Source organism: Mustela nivalis (assembly GCF_964662115.1).
Source record: "Mustela nivalis genome assembly, chromosome: 7".
Lineage (NCBI taxonomy): Eukaryota > Metazoa > Chordata > Mammalia > Carnivora > Mustelidae > Mustela > Mustela nivalis.
The window spans coordinates 55848149-55865867 of record NC_139026.1 but is presented as its reverse complement, the minus strand read 5'-3'; the positions used below and the strand labels follow the sequence as shown (position 1 = coordinate 55865867).

The 17719-nt window shown below is 44.6% G+C and overlaps 1 protein-coding gene across 2 annotated transcripts in view; it reads left to right on the top strand.

Moving 5' to 3' along the window:
- The window catches only part of GRIN2B (glutamate ionotropic receptor NMDA type subunit 2B), a gene marked incomplete at its 3' end in the record, with an annotated part of 404946 nt that overhangs the window by 340879 nt on the left and 46348 nt on the right, over positions 1-17719 (top strand). For both annotated transcript variants that reach the window (XM_082739496.1, XM_082739497.1), the window contains 3 exons: positions 14208-14410; positions 15172-15343; positions 15562-15715. In XM_082739496.1, coding sequence (XP_082595622.1) covers positions 14208-14410; positions 15172-15343; positions 15562-15715 — 529 coding nt within the window. The remainder of the gene's footprint in view (positions 1-14207; positions 14411-15171; positions 15344-15561; positions 15716-17719) is intronic.

The following is a 17719-nucleotide window of genomic DNA, read 5'->3' as shown; positions in this document are numbered from 1 at the left end:
TTTAAAATTATATTCTGCATGTTTGCCCATCCTCAAGGAGGCTGGCTCAAGTTTCTTCAGAGTTATCAGCAACATTCCAAGAAGGTAAGGCCCATTGTACTGTCACTCATCGAGTCTCTGTATGTATCATATATTTTGCAATTCTGTGGGTCAAAGCAAGTCACAAGGCCAAATCTAGAGCCAATGAGAGAGGGGACTATGCAAGTATGGATATTGGAATATAGGACTCATTGTGGGTACCACTAATAAAATGACCTAACGTGAATGGCTATAAAAATAATTTCTACCTTATGAGACTACCCTGAGAGTTAAATCAATAATGCACGTGTCTTGCTTTTAGCATAGTCCCTGATACATAGTGAATGTTCAGTAAATATTAGCTAGTATTATTAGCAGAACCACCATCATTTATTATTATTAGCTACCAAGAACAGGTTCTCCTTTTAAAATCCCAGTCACTCATTTGTTCAGCTAACATTCACTCAGTGCACACTGTGGTACAGTTCCTCATGCTAGGCATTGCAGATATAATAATAATAATAATAATAATAATAATAATAATAATGTTAATTTCCTACCATTAAGGAAACTATAGTCTATTAAAGGAGACCAGACACATAAGCCACCAAATATGTGTGTTATATAGCAAGTTCGGTGATTTAGATATATACAGGGTATTTGGAGAGAACAAAACAAGGCTGCCTAACCCCTCAACCCAGCCTTTGGGGCATGGTAAGGAAAGGATTCTTGGAGTAGATACCACTTATGCTGAATCCTAATCCTAAATGTTGAGTGGTGTCATTCAGAGTAAGATTAAAATAGAGAATTTCAGGAAAGGTGAAGCCATTCTGATAGGAAACACAGCATAGTGTGTTATTATCAGATCAAGGTTAAGGCTAGGAACCTTGAAGAGATTAACTTAAAAAGAAAGCAGAAAGGCCAGAAAGAAGAGAGGAAGGGAGGGAAAGAAAGGGAAGGGGAGAGAGGAGGGGAAAGCATGGAAAATAACTATGTACTCATCCAGGGAGGGTGGAAATCATTCTGTAGATGAAGGAGGAGGCACTGACAGTCTTTGAAAAGGGTAAGGGTGGGGTCAGATCTGAAGGATCAACAGGTCATGCGGGGGGCCTGGTAGAGGATGGACTGGAGGTGGTAAGACTGAGGTTAGGGAAACCAGGCAAGAAGTGGAATGCGAATGGAAGGTAGTGTGAGATCCTTTCCTGCCATTTCTGGCTTCCAAAGCTGGAGAAAGCCATTTCATGGAGAAAAGGAGTGACTTTGGGATAGCATAGTCCAGAATATTCCAGAAAGACTGTTTTGCACATACTTGGCAGGTAGGCGTGTCCACAAAGTTGGATGATTCTGCCTCAGGAGGGTGGTGGAGCTGGGATAATCTTAGAAGGAGTGGTATCACTAGGGAGTTAGTCCTCTAGTCCTGGCCTCAGTGAGGTGTGAGGAAGCCATTCTATGAATTCCACGGGGCAGGGCATCTCCTTAGAAGCCTATCTTTCATGATTTTTTTTTTTTCTTTTCTCTGTCATCTAGTCTTTTTAAATTATAATGTATTTTCAATGACTTTGACCTCTCCTATTTGTGCTCCTTCATCGCCTTGGTGATTTTTATGTGTCTTTTCAATGTGTTCATGCCTTGTTTCTTTTCATATATATTCACAGCCTTATGTCGTGGATTTCTGGATGATCACACTCTCAACTATGCTGCTTCATTGTCCCTGAAAACACATTCATAATTATCAGAGTTTACATTCAGATTTGTGGTCTGGAAAACATTGTCATTATACTTACACAATATGTTCCTTTTCCACAATCCCTCCTTTTAACTTTCTTTTCAGCCCTTGCACACGAACACCCTGCCACACTAAAAACAGCTCACTACAGTCTTACCTGATGAGGTCCTGGTCCAGTTCTGGCCACCTTTTCTAGCTCTGGATATTTTGCACGAGAACCCAGTTTTCTTTGGGGTCGCTTTACTGAATGTGAAACAACTTGCATCATTTTCCTTAGCATCCTGAGATATACTTTGGAGGTGCACTGGCCCACCGTGTCCAAGATCAATGATCGATTCCTGTGTGTTTTCAAATAACCTTTTCTTTAAACATCTTAAATACATTTGAAATTCAGAGAAGGATCATGAGGAGGGAATGTGATGAAACTTATTACCAGGAGGCAAAGGGCCGAACAAGCTGGGATCCAACCAGTAAGCAGTGTTTGAAGAGCAGTAGTATAACCATCGCTGGCTCCCAGGGGTCTCCCATGAGAAGTCAGTGCCTTCTGGGTGGTGGCACTGCTTTGCATACCGTGCATTTTATCCTTCAGCCGCTCTGCATTCCTAGGGCCTCTAATGCTGTGGCAGGCCCGAGGCATGCCTATGGAGAGCAGGACGGATGAACTATTCTGAGTCAGTACCATTTGCTGAACATCATTATTACTCCATGCCTGATCCTGTTCTTATGCCTCTTATAGAATACTGGAGGCAATACAGAGTAGTGGCCAAGGTTCTGACATCAGATCGCCTGTGTTCACATCTTACTTCTACCACTTGCTTTGGCAGGGAGAGCCCCAAGACAGGGATCTTACAGAAACCTTCTGCTTAGGTTTCTAATGCTGAAGAGGGTTTGTGGAAGGGGTGCATGGAGAATAAAAAGGGAGATAGAAGGCATGGGAGGTTTGGAGGTTTGGCCACGAGGTTTGGCATGTGGGCCAGTTGGAAGAAGATGCTCAATTGGTGGACACTGAGACCCCATGACTGTCCAAGTCATCCCCTCGAGGCCTCGGGGTCAGGGGCCAGGTGGGAAATGCAGTCACAAGCCACTGTCAGACTTGACAACAGAAACGTTAGCTCATTGGCCCTGCTTAAATCCAGAGCTCTGAGTTTGACTGCGGGGCCTCCTGCTTCTCCTTCCCTTGGCCCTAGGCAGGGGAGCAGTTGCTCAGGAATGGCGAACTGGTGAGCCAATTCACTTCGTGGCTTCTGAGATGTTCACAAAAAGCTGATGCTAGATACTACCATGAGCACCACAACTGCTGGCATTTCCTCGGGGCTGACTGTGTTCCAGGCATTCCACAAAGCAGTGTATGTACATTATTTTATTTGACTTTTATCAAAATCCCATGGAGATAGTTTGAGTTATTCTCTATGGCCTTTTATAGGTGAGATAAACAATGTGTGATGAGGACTTGCTTTGATTATAAAGAATAGACACCCAACATGAACTAGCTTAAGCAAAAGGCAAATTTATTACAAGTATAACAGGCTCTCTCATCAGAACCCACAACAGAACTATGGTGGGACCTCTAGAGTAGCTACAAGCCAGGACTCCGATGCTCTCAGATATCTTACTCTCGCCCAGTTGTATATACTTGTCTCTGGCTGCTGGCTTCATTCTTCTCTCTCTGCATAAAAAAACAGGTTTTTTCTTATGCTTGCCCACTGCATCTGAAATTTTGGTATTCTGGCTTATGCTACTGGGGTGACACTGACTTGGCACTCCTTTTGGTCCTGGGGTTACAAATCCCAGGGATTTCACCCAGCAGTCAGGTCCCCTGGCCCTGAGGCCAGGAGATGGACTGAGAAGTGCAGTCACATGACAGCTTCCACAGGACCATGCAGTTGCGAGAAACAGTGCACAAAGGAGGAGAGACTGAACTAAGGAAAGAGGTCGGGGGAGAGAGTGAGCATAAAGAGTCAGGTGGAAGGTGGCAGGTAGGTAGAGCAGCAGGCATCCAGAACAGAGAGTTTAAGTGGTTAGGTCAAACCATATGATAATTGACTTTCTCTGCTTGACTTATTTCACTCAGCATAATCTCCTCCAGTCCCATCCATGCTGGGTATTCATCCTTTCTGATGGCTGCATAATACTCCATTGTGTATATGGACCACATCTTCTGTATCCATTCATCTGTTGAAAGGCATCTCGGCTCTTGGGAGAAGGAAAGGAAAAATGAAGGAGGTGAAATCGAAGGGGGAGATTAATAATGAGAGACTGTGGACTCTACAAAACAAACTGAGGGGTTTGGCGGGGAGGGGGGTGGGGGAGGAGTTCGCCCAGTGATGGGTATTCAGGAGGGCATGGATTTCAAGGAGCACTGAGTGTTGTTATACATAAACAATGAATCTTGGAACACTACATCAAAAACTAATGATGGATTGTACGGTGACTAACATAACATAATAAAAAATAATAATGATTTTTAAAAATAAATAAATAAAAAGTGAACGGTTAGGTAACTTGTCCAGAGTCACACACAAACCAAGTCAGGACTCAAATTAGGCCTTTCGGACTTCAAAGCCTCTGTGCTCGACTAATAGGGCAAAACAGAATGAGGTAGTGGATTGATTGAATGAATGAATGGACTAATCAATACATTAGTACATTCACGCATGCATGCGTTGTGTCTATTACGTATATACACAAATACTTGTGAAGCCAGTGCTCAAATCCAGGAAGTCACATTTAGACACTACGCACCTCCCGTTTCCCCTGACAGCTTCTCATTTGAAGATCAAGGAGGAGAGTAAGAAGCCAACCTAATGATGGGCAGTGTTCATGACTGGAGCCTGTGGCCTGGGCCCCAAAAGCAGATGCTAGCAGCACCCCTGGCGTCCACCCACATCCAGCAGTCAGCAGCCTGGCTGAGCTGTGTTCTGGGGCGAGCCCATGTTCTGAGCGTGTTGCACGCTCAGAGCCCGGCGATGTAGGAGGAAAGCAGGACGAGCCTGGGTACTGTTGAAATTCGACCTGCACGTCCCTACCTGCCTCCCTTGTGTCCCAGGGGGATGGCGCAGGGCTCCATTTGGAAGCTTCAGAGGAGGGCCTTTTTTGGGAACAGGGAGCTTACGGGAGATGGTGGAGCTCAACTCCCAGTGACTAAGCCCTCGTAAGTCCCCAGATGGGGCTCTGAGGTTCATGTCCGAGGACAGGGGAGCAGTGGCTTGGGAGATTTCAAACACTTCAGGACATTGTGCTGAACCTTTCAGTCTATTTGAGCCTCTGTGGCAAGCTATGAACAAAATGCTCTGATCTAGAAGAATGAATGCCCTTTCTAAAATCTTCATCTCATCCCAGGGTAGGGTTTATGAAGAGGGAACACCTGGCTCTTTGGGGCTCTTTGGATTCAAGGCCTTTGCTAAATCTAGAGGGGTCACAGCATTTTTAATCCTTGTGGTTTCTGTTTTTATTTGTATGAAAATAGCACACAAAACCAAAAGAATTACACGGAGTTTACCCTGACATGTTGTAATGAATTGAGTTAAAGTTTGAGAAGTTGGGGTTTGTTCAGTAAATTTCCCCCTTGCCACTTGCAAGGAAAACAAACAAACAAAAACAAACAAACAACAACAACAACAACAAAAAACCCAAAACAAAACAAAAAACCTGTGTTTCTGGGAGTAAGTTAAGCATGTTAAAGAGTTGTACCCATGTTTCAGTCGTAGGCGTAATAGTGATAATGAAGAGGGGAGAAGGAAGAGGAAAACGGCAAATACTTGCACAAAGCTGAGATGTACCAGGCCCAGAGAGATGAAGTAACTCACCAGAGGTCACACAGCCTGTCAGTGCTGGGCCTCCCACTGCCACCTGCTACCGTCCTGTCAGGCCTACACTGCAGACTTGCCACAGAGTCTGTAGACACAACCATCGTTCACAGTTTCTGGGAGGCTGGGGTGGGGGTAGGAGGCTACAGGGTTGAAGCTGCCTCCTCTCTCTCAGATCACAGTAAGGTGAGGAATAAAGAGGTCTGGAATATTCTCTTGACAACAGGGCAGACTGAAAGAAACATGGACTTCTAGAGTCAAAGAGGTCCGGGATAAGACCCTGGACCCTCAGTGAGTCTGTGTTTTGTCTGTATTATGGGCATCACAACATTCCCCCTTCTGGGGAATTAGTGACCAAGGAACGCCACGACTCCCTGTGAGGTTCCTGGCCCAAGGTCTGGCCCTGAAGAGCTGCGGTGATTCCAGTATTATCGCCGAATTCATTCTCAATCGCAGGGCCTCATCCTTCTTTCTCTCTCTCTAGGCCAGGTTTCTCATCACATCTGTTCATGGAGTTATCTGAAATGCCCATAACTGCCCTCTGCTCCCCAGGAACTCAGAGGCTTCCAGCCATAGCACCCCCTTCTACCCTAGCTCGCCATTTCTCCCTTCCTCTGCTCTCCAGAGCAGGAGACACGGCGAAAAGAATGAGTCGAGAACAAAGATCTGTCCAAGGGCCTTGCATGGCGGCACGGCGTGGGAGGAATTCACAGTCCCCGGGAGTCCTGGGCGTCAGGGAGAACAGCCGAGACCTGGGGTGACAACCACTGGCTCCATCTCCCTGGGAGACCTACACCAGGGCCAGGCAAGAGTGGCTGGCTGGACCTCCCTGTGGCCCGTGTGTCCCCAGGCTGCCGGTCCCCAGCTTTCTGAGCCCCAGAGGAGCCATAATAGGCCCAGGCGGTCATGGATCAAATTTGAATATGGAAATTACTTGCTAATGCATTTTTCAGATGGTGGTGTTCTAAACCTAGATATCACTGGGTATGCAGATGATTGGGAGAAGGGGCTTCACGCTGTCCTGGGGGCCCTATTAGGTTCTCAGCGCACCAGATTTCACCATTATACTTACAGCAGTGCGCACAGGAACTGAGTCAGTCCTGGGCAGCTCTATAATCAGGATGCTGGAGAGAGACAGAATGGAGAGAAGCAGTGTGTGTGGCAGCCTTTGCCTCCAAAGGCCTTTTTGGGGAAGAACACCAGAATTCAACCTGGTGCAGCCTATGGAGGCTACTGTGTATTTTTTTTCCCCTGGTGACAACACTCAGTGATTTAGAACACACTTGCTCAAGCCAGGACAAGGGACAACAAGAAATAAAATAGTGCGGTCTCTGCCCTAAAGGGCTTAAAGACCTATTCAGACACAGGGATTTGTATCTCAAACTCCAGCTAGCATTTTAATATCACAGCAAGAGGGGGTGGTTGACTGGCAAAAGTATTCCGGAAGATCAAACAGAGCTTTTTCTTGGAGCAAGGTGAGCAAGCTCAGCATCTTGGAAGTGAGGAGGCCTGAGAATGGCTGAGAAGGATGCAGAGCACTTGAGAGGGATAGGAGGATGGACAGAGGGAAGACTGAACAACACAGAGGCAAGGCTACATGTCCATCAGACAGTAGAGGACAAGCTCCGTGCAAAAGGGAGGAGCGAGGAACGCATGAGAGGGGGGTAGATCTTTTGTTTTTAAAGTGGGAAAACCAAATGTTCCATGTATAGAGACATGAGCCTATGAAAGTAAAAAAGGTAAAGGTAAAATTCTGTGCATTAAAAAAATATATATAGCAAAAACAGAAGACCAAGCTCAGAGGGAGGACCATATTTCAAGCATGTCTGACAGATAGAGGGTAACTCTCCTGCTGCACCAGGAGCTCCCTACAAATAGATAAGAAAGACAAACAGCTCAATGGAAAATGCGTGAAGGATTAGACTAGAGGATAAAAGGGGAAAACCTAAATGCTAATGTGCAGAGGTGCTCTCACTCTCTGCGAGCCAAGGAGATGAAAATTCAAGCAATTAGATGCCGTTTTTCTTTCCTTTGATTGGAAGACGTTAATAGTGTTAAAAATCTAGTGCTGGAGAGAACGTGTGCAATGGGCACTTGTGTTCTTTGCTGATAGGAAGTTCAGTCCCTACATACCTTTGGGAAGGTATTCCCAAAGAACACTTAAAAGCATAAATATCCTTTTATTTTGCTTATTCAGATTAATGAGCATGAATGCGTTGGAAATATCAACATATGTATTATGTATTTTGGTTACATTTATTTTTAGGAAATATCCTAACTATTTACTAATAGGGGCACACCTAAATGCATTGAGACCTGTCCATTACTAAAAATACCTTGTAGCTGTTTAAGGGAGTTAGTGCTAACTGGGGGTAAGCCCATAATGTATAATGAAGTGGAAAAAGCAAGTTGCAGAGACAAGTGTATATTATGATATGATTTTGGAAAACACACACATGCACCCACACACATGTCCCCCTTTTCATATATTTGTGTATGTATTTTGTATAATATAGCGGGTGGCCATACATCAAAATGTCCTTTTGGTTCCCAGTGATGGGGAAGAGGGGCAGATATGGAGGAATAAATATTGAGCAAAATGGGATACTAGCAGACACTCAACCTTTAGAAGTCCTCAGTGCTAAAATGAGTGGCTTTAGGGAAGAGAAATGGGAGTGCCTTCCTAACCTCAGACTTCTGCTCTGTTAGGAGTCTCAGACCTGGCGCGGCTTTGGGACAGAGTGGGATGTGTGTGCAGGCTGCCTGGCAGGCGCTGTGCCTGTTCTTTTAGCGTGGTCAAGGAAATCACATGTAGTTTTAAGTTTTGTATTTTTAGGACACCTGGGTGGCTCAGTTGGTTAAGCATCTGCCTTCTGCTCAGGTCATGATCTTGGGGACCTGGGATGGAGCCCCGCATTGGGCTCCCTGCTTGGCCGGGAGTTTGCTTCTCCCTCTCCCTCTGCTCCTCCCCCTGCTTGTGCTCTCTCACTCTCTCTGTCAATTAAACAAATAAAATCTTTTTAAAAATATGTAAAAATTTTTGAGATTTTGCATTTTTAAAGTCAGCAGAATGCATACAATAAGCAAGTGTTGAGTGTTAGAGCCAGATGCCATCTCAAACAAGAAACAAAAACACTTTGATTTTTGAAAAATAACCTATGACACCTAAAGAGGCTCTCATAAGTGCTTTTGTTCTAGGATCTTAAAAAATTACTTTCTGTGCCGATGAGAGAGGCAGTCCGGGGAGACTGATGTCCTTTGCTATCTGTGCAAGGACTACGGCAGCCTTCACAGCAGCTGTGTCCTGCCCAGGCCCCACTCCCTTCTCCATGATGACACACTCACCAAAGGGACAAACTCAGGGACTTTCAGCAGGAACACGGTCCCTGTGGCTGCCTTTTTTACGTGTGGCCTTCTCAGGGTTTCAGTTTCACTAGTGGTAATGGAGGAAATCCTTTAGCAAAAAGGAAGACTTTGAAGTCTAAAATCACCACAGATCAGTTCTCTGGAATTTTCCTGAGCGGAGGCTATGGAATAATATGTGGCAGGTTTGTAAGGTAGACTTCCTTTTGAGGAGAAGTCCCCAGCTGAACAGGTGTTCAGCTTGTACCAAGTGTACCAAACCAGAATCCCTAAAAATGACTCCATGTTTTTCTGAGGAAACTCACCAGAGATTTTTTGGGGGGGGCTGGGAGGGGTCTCTTGAGAAAGATGATTTCAGTCCTCAAGAGCTCTTTTTAGATGTTAGTATGGAGAACAGCCTTTTTTATAGACAGATGTTGTTGGTAAATGTGTGCCTGGTAATGATGTTTGTTTAGTGCTTATCTCTGAGGAATTCAGAGCACTTTATAGGCGTTTTCTTCATTATTTCCTCAAGGTTTTTCCTTTTCTGATCATATTTTAACTTCAGCTACAAATTCTTCATTCAGCTTTTCTCACTGTATTTTCTCTGAAATATCTGCATTTCCGGTATTACAAACTCACACCAGCCCGGATATTCTAGGAAAGCATTTAGAAGTTTCCCTTTTAGTGTCTCAGGCTTCTCTTTGTCCTCTTGCCGTTCTTCTTCACTCTGAACAAACCCTCCCATCTATAATCTCTCCACCATACTTCCTCCCTTTTAAACAAGTTGTTGAGACATACTTATTTTTCCACACAAAAAGTTCCTATTATACTCAGCTGTTCACTTGTTTCTAAATGCTTGCTCCTTGCCTTGAGGTAGCTCATTTGAGGTGATTAAACATGGCGTTTCGCATGAGCACTGTGTATTGGCATTGAATCTGATATTTATGGCGGAGGGCTCTTTTTCTTTTCCTTTTTTCCTCCCCAAACTGTTTCTCCTTTCAGTCCTGGGGAATTTGTGAACTTCTCGTCTTCACGGCAGTCATCCTTGAAGAAACAATAAAAAAGAATCATTACTTGAAGACGAGCTAATCTTTTTGTGTAAACAAACCCGACACTTCCCTCCCTTGAGGAAATAATCACGTAAAATGCTTTACACTGGATTCTAATCAGGTGGAAGTGTGGTAGGGAACCTCCGTCCTAAAAAAGATGCTGGGATCCTGAGATTTTATGCAAGGCACCTTAGAAATCATTCCCTTATTCTACCAATTTGGGCACTGAGACTCAGAGTTTTAAACAATTGTCCATGGTCACAAAAATACTTAGGGTTACATTCAGAATTTAGGGTAGGAGACAAGACACCTGAAAAATTAAAGTCACTAACTGCCGTAGCGAGTGACATGAGATAATGAATGATTTGGTAACTCCGGGCCATGTGTGGGCTGGCAAATGTTTAATAACTGGAGGATGGGCGAGGGAAGCCCTGAATTTCGGTGTTTGCCAATTTCAAATTAGCCCCAGTTAATTTCAAGCTACCGGTGTGACACACCAAGTTGTTGGGAAGGGATGAGTGCTGTCCATCTGGCTTTCTAGAAAATGAAGATTGTCCAACTAGAATGAACAGATCTTTAAGGAGGAGGAGAAGTGAGCTAGGCCGATTCTCCCCGACATCATACCTTTCAGCTGTGAAGGGCTGTCCTTGGTCTCTCCTTGAGCAACTGTAGGACTTTGATCCTTTGCTCTTGCTACTGCCTGGGTGGATAGACTACTCTTTGCCTCATGCTCTACCACATTTCAGGGCCTAGCTCAAAGATAAGGATCTTCACCAGGCTTTTCCCCAATCCTTTCAGAAATAATCACTTCTATTCTGAATCCCAGAGTACTTTAGTTATACCTTTTGTTAGGTAATTACCAAAGCCTAATTTAATCTTCTTATCAAGAGATAGTGTCTTTCCCCCTAGACTGTCCTCAGAGGACAGGGATTTTGCTTTATTCCTTCAAGGTCAGAGCAGCAGTGTGGGTAGTGGGTACAGCCCAAGGTTGGGAGCCAGAGCGTTCTGCTTCAAATCCTGCCATTACACTCACTCACCATGACGATGTGGGTAAGTCATCAAACCCCTCTGTTCTCAGCTGTGAAATGAGACATTAAATAATAGTCCCCATCTCACAAGCTGGCTGCGATGATTAATGAGATTTTTAGAATGTTCAGTGCCTACTGTATCCTAATCCCTTGCTAAATGCTACCTGGTATTGTTATGTGTAACATAGCCCAGTGCCTGGGACAGAATTGGCATGCAGCTGCTCTAGGTTGAATTGAACTAAAGTGAAGCAAGCAATGACAGGGCTCACTCACTGGGAAGCTGAGAAAAGGTGGGGCCTCCGTATGCCCGTTATTGCTGGATGAAGGAGAATGATCTAGTAAATAACAATCATTTGATCGTAGAATTATAGGATCAACAGCTAGTTTCCAAGCTGTGGTGTGATGGATGAGCAGCAGAATGGGATCATCTGTGCCCTTCCCTCACCTCACGTGCTAGATACTGTACGGCCATAAACATACCGTTTGTTACTGCAATAGCTCTTATAAGACGCTGTTAGTTGACGTGTCTCCTTTTAAATACTGTGCATTTGCTTTTCAGAAAAAATCTAAGTGCTCAACGTCATGTATAAATATTACTAAATTTCATTCCATTTGGTTTAGCCCATTCCAATTAATTCCTATCACTCCCAACCTTGAGTCTGCAGTGCCGCAGTTCGTCCATCCCATTTAGCCTTGTGCTCTGCGCGGTTTTGTAAGCGTTGCTTCTGTTTGGTTTTAGCAAACTCGATGCAAGCCACTTGTAAGGACAGAGTCTCTGGACCTGTCAGTTAAAGACCTCTTTTCCAGCTGGCACTGATTCATTAAACAATCTTTTTTTTTTCTTTTTGGGGTAAATATTTTAAACTCTTTTCAAATCTATCAAAGTATACAATAATCGATACTATGTTGTTGTACCATGTTGTTCACAAGGGTGTCGTGAGAAGCTTGGCCAGAATGCTATCTCTGCAGCATTTTGTCTTACAGAGAGAGTCAATCCATTAGAAAAGGAAATACTGCTGGCTTGTTGAAACCTGTTCCTGATTAACCTATATTAGCTCTCAATGTCAATAATCTCCTTTTCCACTATGAACAAAAGGTTCATATTTCAAAATAGTGATGTTAACACTGTCAAGGTAGATTAAGCTGCATGCATACCCCTCGACCATCTAGGTGAGAAATTTGGACACATCCCGAGGGCAGTGAGAGGCTGTCGGAATTCTTAAATAGCGATTATATAACCAAGTGATGTTTTAGGAAGAGCCATCTGGCAGCAGTGTCCACAGTGCACTCCGGGGGGTGGGGACGCTGTGTGAAGTTCAAAGTTGCCTGCAGTCATCACACAGTGGGCTGCTGCACCCCTGGACTACACCAACAGCCGTAAAGCTAGAAGAGAACAGATTTGGATTTAAAAGAAAAGACCCACAAGGGACTATTGAGAAAAGATAGTAAGACTGAAAAATAAATAAAAATAGGTACATGAGGGATTCCCAACCTTTCCCCATCCTTGAACATACAGAAAATGATACCAATTTGGCCACTGGGATAAATAGGGCGAGTTGGAGGTGACCCAACATCACGGGTCCCCAGGGTGGGGGACTCCCTTCCCCCAAGTCCTGCCTCCCTTCTAACCGCTAGCTGAAGACATAAATATCCCCATATGGCTGGGAAGCTATTTGGATAATTCTGCTTGGGAAATAAGTACTCTTAGCAATATGAAGAAAAACAGACTTGCACCAAAATAGGACCTTCGGTTCGGAGAAGATGATACACAAAAAGGAAAGCAAACATTTGGTTCAGTGCCTAATTCTGAACACAAAAGTAAAATATGGCTTATACACTTGGAAGAAAACTAGCACCAAGGTTAATGACCAACAAGTCGGTCCAGGACACCAAGCCACTGTCCATGGTACAGTGATACAGTAATACAAGGGCTGTGGCTGTACAGACTTACTAGGTGTCTACTAGGCAGGTGGGAGGGAGGACAAATGACACCTAAGAAGTTACTCGGGAGAGACCCAACTAGACAAAAGCAGACACGAAGGAGTTTGGATTTTGTAGGAATGTGGAAATCTAAGCCAATTTGCTTGAAAACTTATGAAGTGATGCCCATCTGCTACTCCTTATTGATTTATGTACTTAATAATTAAGTAGTTTTGTAGTCCTGGGGCTTCACTTTGACTGCTAATTTGCTTTGTTGCGTGGAGGAAATTATAGATTGGAAAAATGCAGGAGCTTACAGTCCATAATTCCTGGGGTAATTGAAGATGTTTGGTTATAGAAAATGTAAAGGTATAAACTCCAGGCAGAGTGAGAACAAGAACCCACCAACAAAGTCCTGCAGATTCTATTACAACAACAGGAATGAATGGCTCTTCGAAAAGATAATGGAAGCCACACATTTCTCCTGGTGATTGGCCGCAGGACCACCACGTGAATGATTCCAGGGGGCACCCACTTCTCACACTGGAGCATGTTTGAATGGCACTCCCTGAAGTACACAGCCTGTGTACACAGAAAGACCTATGTGATTCATCCTGGAGCTCCCACCCAAGCCAGCAGATGCATTTCTGCACTGACCCATGGCATTCACCACCACCCAAGCATGCTTCCTTCCCCGGCTAAGTGGCATCAGCCTCCTTTAACCCTGACTTCTCATTTTCTTCCAATTCAGATCTACCCAGTTCTCCACAATGGCTTCCCACTGGACCTCTGTTACAAGCCAAAACACATCCTTCTGGCTCATTTGCTCCAGTCATTCTGTTGACCTTTCCAGAGCTATTTGCTGCTCTCACTATCACGCTCCTTGTTACAGTTAAGTGGGAAAAAACCGGCAGTCACACAAGGCAGGAAAGTTTGGCACCCTCCCAGCACTTGTACGGGCTTTCGTGTTAGCACTTACCATCTATTGCTGTAAACATTTGTTTACATTTCTGACTCCTTGACTCAATGTGAGCTTGACGGAAGGGCGGAAGGATGCCTCACTGAGCCCTGAGGTTTTGCAGGGTGCCCAGCACGTGGTAGATCCTCTTACCAATGTTTGGTATGTGAGTGAGCAAATGAATGTATTACCTTTCTTACATACGGACATGGTAGACTCCTTTTGAGCATACAGGTTTAAAAAGAATTTCCCCTCTATTACATATGATGCCTGTGTCTGTTTACCTGGGTGATGCCAGGAGGGGCTGCTAAGGTCTCTTGCCAGTGGTTTCTGAGTCTCTTGTTTACCCCTGTGCAGGTGGGCAAGTGGAAAGACAAGTCCCTGCAGATGAAGTACTACGTGTGGCCCCGAATGTGTCCTGAGACAGAAGAACAGGAGGATGACCATCTGAGCATTGTAACCCTAGAGGAAGCCCCCTTTGTCATTGTGGAGAGCGTGGACCCTCTGAGTGGAACCTGCATGAGGAACACAGTCCCCTGCCAAAAACGCATAGTCTCTGAGTATGCCCCCTTCCCCAGTGCTCTGGGTGGCGTGGGATAGGCAGATCTAATAACAGCTGTCGGCACCTGCCTGGGTAGGGACCTGAGGCATTGAATGAATTGGGCACCAAGTTGAATTTTCAGTTACTACTGGGCAGTGAATTGCTGAGCAGCCCCGTGGTTCTGTCCAAATCATGACCTAGAGACTTGCTGTGAACTATGCTCACATAGCTCTGTCCTTGCCTGGTCTCAACAACTGGAATGTCCAATTTAGAGCCATTTAAATTTGCACTGGCGTTGAACCATGTTTCCTTGAGCCATTGTGCCCTGAAATTTTGAGATTTAGAAACATTTTTGGAAATAGGTAAAAATAACCTGCGATCCCATTAGAAGTCAGATAATGGTTCTCTTTGGTGAGGGTGGGAAATGCCTGGAAGAGAAAAAGAAAAGGGGAATTTTTCTGTCTCTCGATTTGGTGCTGGTTAAATGGGCGCATTCAGAGTGTACAGATTTATTCAGTTGTACCCTGAGGGTATGTGCACGTTCCTGAGGTACATTATACTTCAAAGGAGCACTAAAAATTGTGAGAAAACACAGTTCAGTGTGGTGAGCTAATGAAAGAACTGCGGTTCTGTGGTCTCATTTATTTTCTCACTCAGGGCTGGTACACATTGTGCTCAGTGGTGAAGGGGAAGACCTGCTTTTGGGTTGGAGTTTTAATGGTAAAGGGTAATATCGGCCTTGTTTTGTTTTTGTGTGTGTGTGTGTCTTGTGTTGGTTAGGAATAAAACAGATGAGGAGCCAGGTTACATCAAGAAGTGTTGCAAGGGATTCTGTATTGACATCCTTAAGAAAATTTCTAAATCTGTGAAGTTCACCTATGATCTCTACCTGGTTACCAATGGCAAGCACGGGAAGAAGATCAATGGAACCTGGAACGGTATGATTGGAGAGGTAAGTGTCCAGAGTGTCAGGGCCATTTCTGCTTTTCGTTTATTATGTTTCACGTCAATACAAAAAAAAAAAAAAAAAGCTCCTTTATAAATTTGAGGAAAGAGAAAATAGTAAATAGACTTCCTGTTCCTGCTCTACTAAGGAAACCCCTGCAGGGCTCTGTCTCCCTTGTGGTGGCCCCTTGCCTTCCTAATTAGAGCATTGTGCCTTTGTCCCAGGTGGTCATGAAGAGGGCCTACATGGCGGTGGGATCGCTCACCATCAATGAGGAGCGATCCGAGGTGGTCGACTTCTCTGTGCCCTTCATAGAGACCGGCATCAGTGTCATGGTGTCACGCAGCAATGGGACTGTCTCACCTTCTGCCTTCTTAGGTAAGTGACACACTGGCTGGCGTGAAGCAGGCCGACATTCAGGGGAGGAACACGTGACCAGGCTCTTTCAGCCAGGAGGTGGTTTTCTAGGGGAGGTGAATTTGGGGGACTTTCAAAATCAGTTATTCTCCCACGTGAAGACTGAAGACACCCAAAACCAGTGGGACAGTGTAAGAAAACAGTGCTGGGCTGGCCGTCAGGGCTCCCCCTCTAGTCCCACTCCTGCTGCTCACTCATCACTTGACCCTGAACCGATGTGCTCCATCCTGGGCCTCAGTTTCCCTCATCCATATAAGAAGCTGTTTCAACCAGCTAATCTCTGAGGCTATTTTCTGCTTTAACAATTTCTAATTCTTGTTATCATTGAAATACCTTTTTAATGATCTTCAAGAATTGAGTTCCACGCTCCCAGAAGAGGTTTTCTGGTTTTACCTAGTTTTTCTGAGCTTTGCCAGATTCAACAGATTCGACATTTGCTTTCACTCAACCCCGTCCTTCCTCGTGCGGTTCTATACTTCTCTACTCTCCAGCATCAATTTTGTGTCGAAAGCTTTAGATGTGATATAAGACCCGGTGAAATAAGGCCAAGATTTCAATTAGATGAGCTCCTCTGTGAGCTCATACCCCCATATTTTTTGCAGGGGCCATGAGAGCACGAGGTTGGAAAATAAAATGTCACCTTGAGTACAGGACATTGGGCTAGGAGATAGGAGGTCTGGCTTGGCCATAAACAAGCCGTAAGCCCTTGGACACGTCACAGACTCCCTGAAGGACAGCAACTTTTTTTTTTTTTTTTCATGAGGATATTGAAATAGACCTTGACTGATGTTTCTTGAAGCTCTATCCAGCGGGCAGGGGGCAGGGGGAAGTTTTTAATTAAGGTACTATAAAGTGGAGTTATAGGTCCCATAGAATGTTCCCATAAATTGCTCCAGTTTCTCAGCTCGCCTTCTCACAGTGAGGTGATTCTGGCCCTGCCAATTTTATGTGACGTGTTATTAGATAGCACACACACTATGTGCATCAATCCTCATAGCAGTTTTATGTATTTCATTTGCTTTTTTCTTTTGCAAGGGTAATTGGAACATTAAGAGATACAGACGAAACTACATTCTAATTCTACCATACCAGTACAGCACTCACCTCAGCTTCTGAACTGGAAGAGCCAGGGATATATCAGCATAGCCCTACAGTGACATAGCAGTGTGTGTGTGTGTGTGTGTGTGTGTGTGTGTGTGTTTAGAGGAGAAGCAGTTTTTGCAGGGGTCAAAGAAGCCAACATTTATTGAACATCTGAACACCTGTTAGGTGGTGTTCCAGGCATCACTGTACATCCTTTTGTTACATTATCTCATTGATACTCACTGGTAATATTTTTATACCCATTGTATGGCTCAGGAAACAGAATCTTAAACCCACTAAGCAATTTCCCAACGACCTGTCAGTTCACAGCTGGGAGGTCCAGGATTAAGGCCCAGATGTAACTTCCAGTTCTCACGGGGGCATTTCGGAGGGCAGCTCCCAAATCAGGCACTGGTGTGATGGGCAGAGACGAGGAAGGGATAGAACACAATGAGGAAGTACAAACTTTGCCCCAGAAGACCTCAGATTATAAACTGACCCTGCCACTTTCTGAGTATGAACTTGAAAAGGACCTTGACTCCAGGAAAAGAGATATGATAATACCATAATGAAAGGGCCATTCAAAGGATTCTATCAAACATACGGTCAAAGTACTTTCTTAAATCGTAAAAACCAATACAAATGTTTTTATATTCTGTGGGCAGAAAGTTGCCCTGGGCTCCATGGGGAGAGAAAGGAAGGCTGGAGAGGATGCTTTTACTCCTTGTTCCCTAATCTTAGACAACAGTGAAGTCAGGGTAGGATGGCAATCAGTGAGAACCGAGGGGGCGGGGGCTTCCCTGCTCCACCGGATAGAGGGTTTGAGTTAAACGAGCTGCCACTGAAAGCTTTTGCATTTCACGGTGGGTTATGGGCCTTATC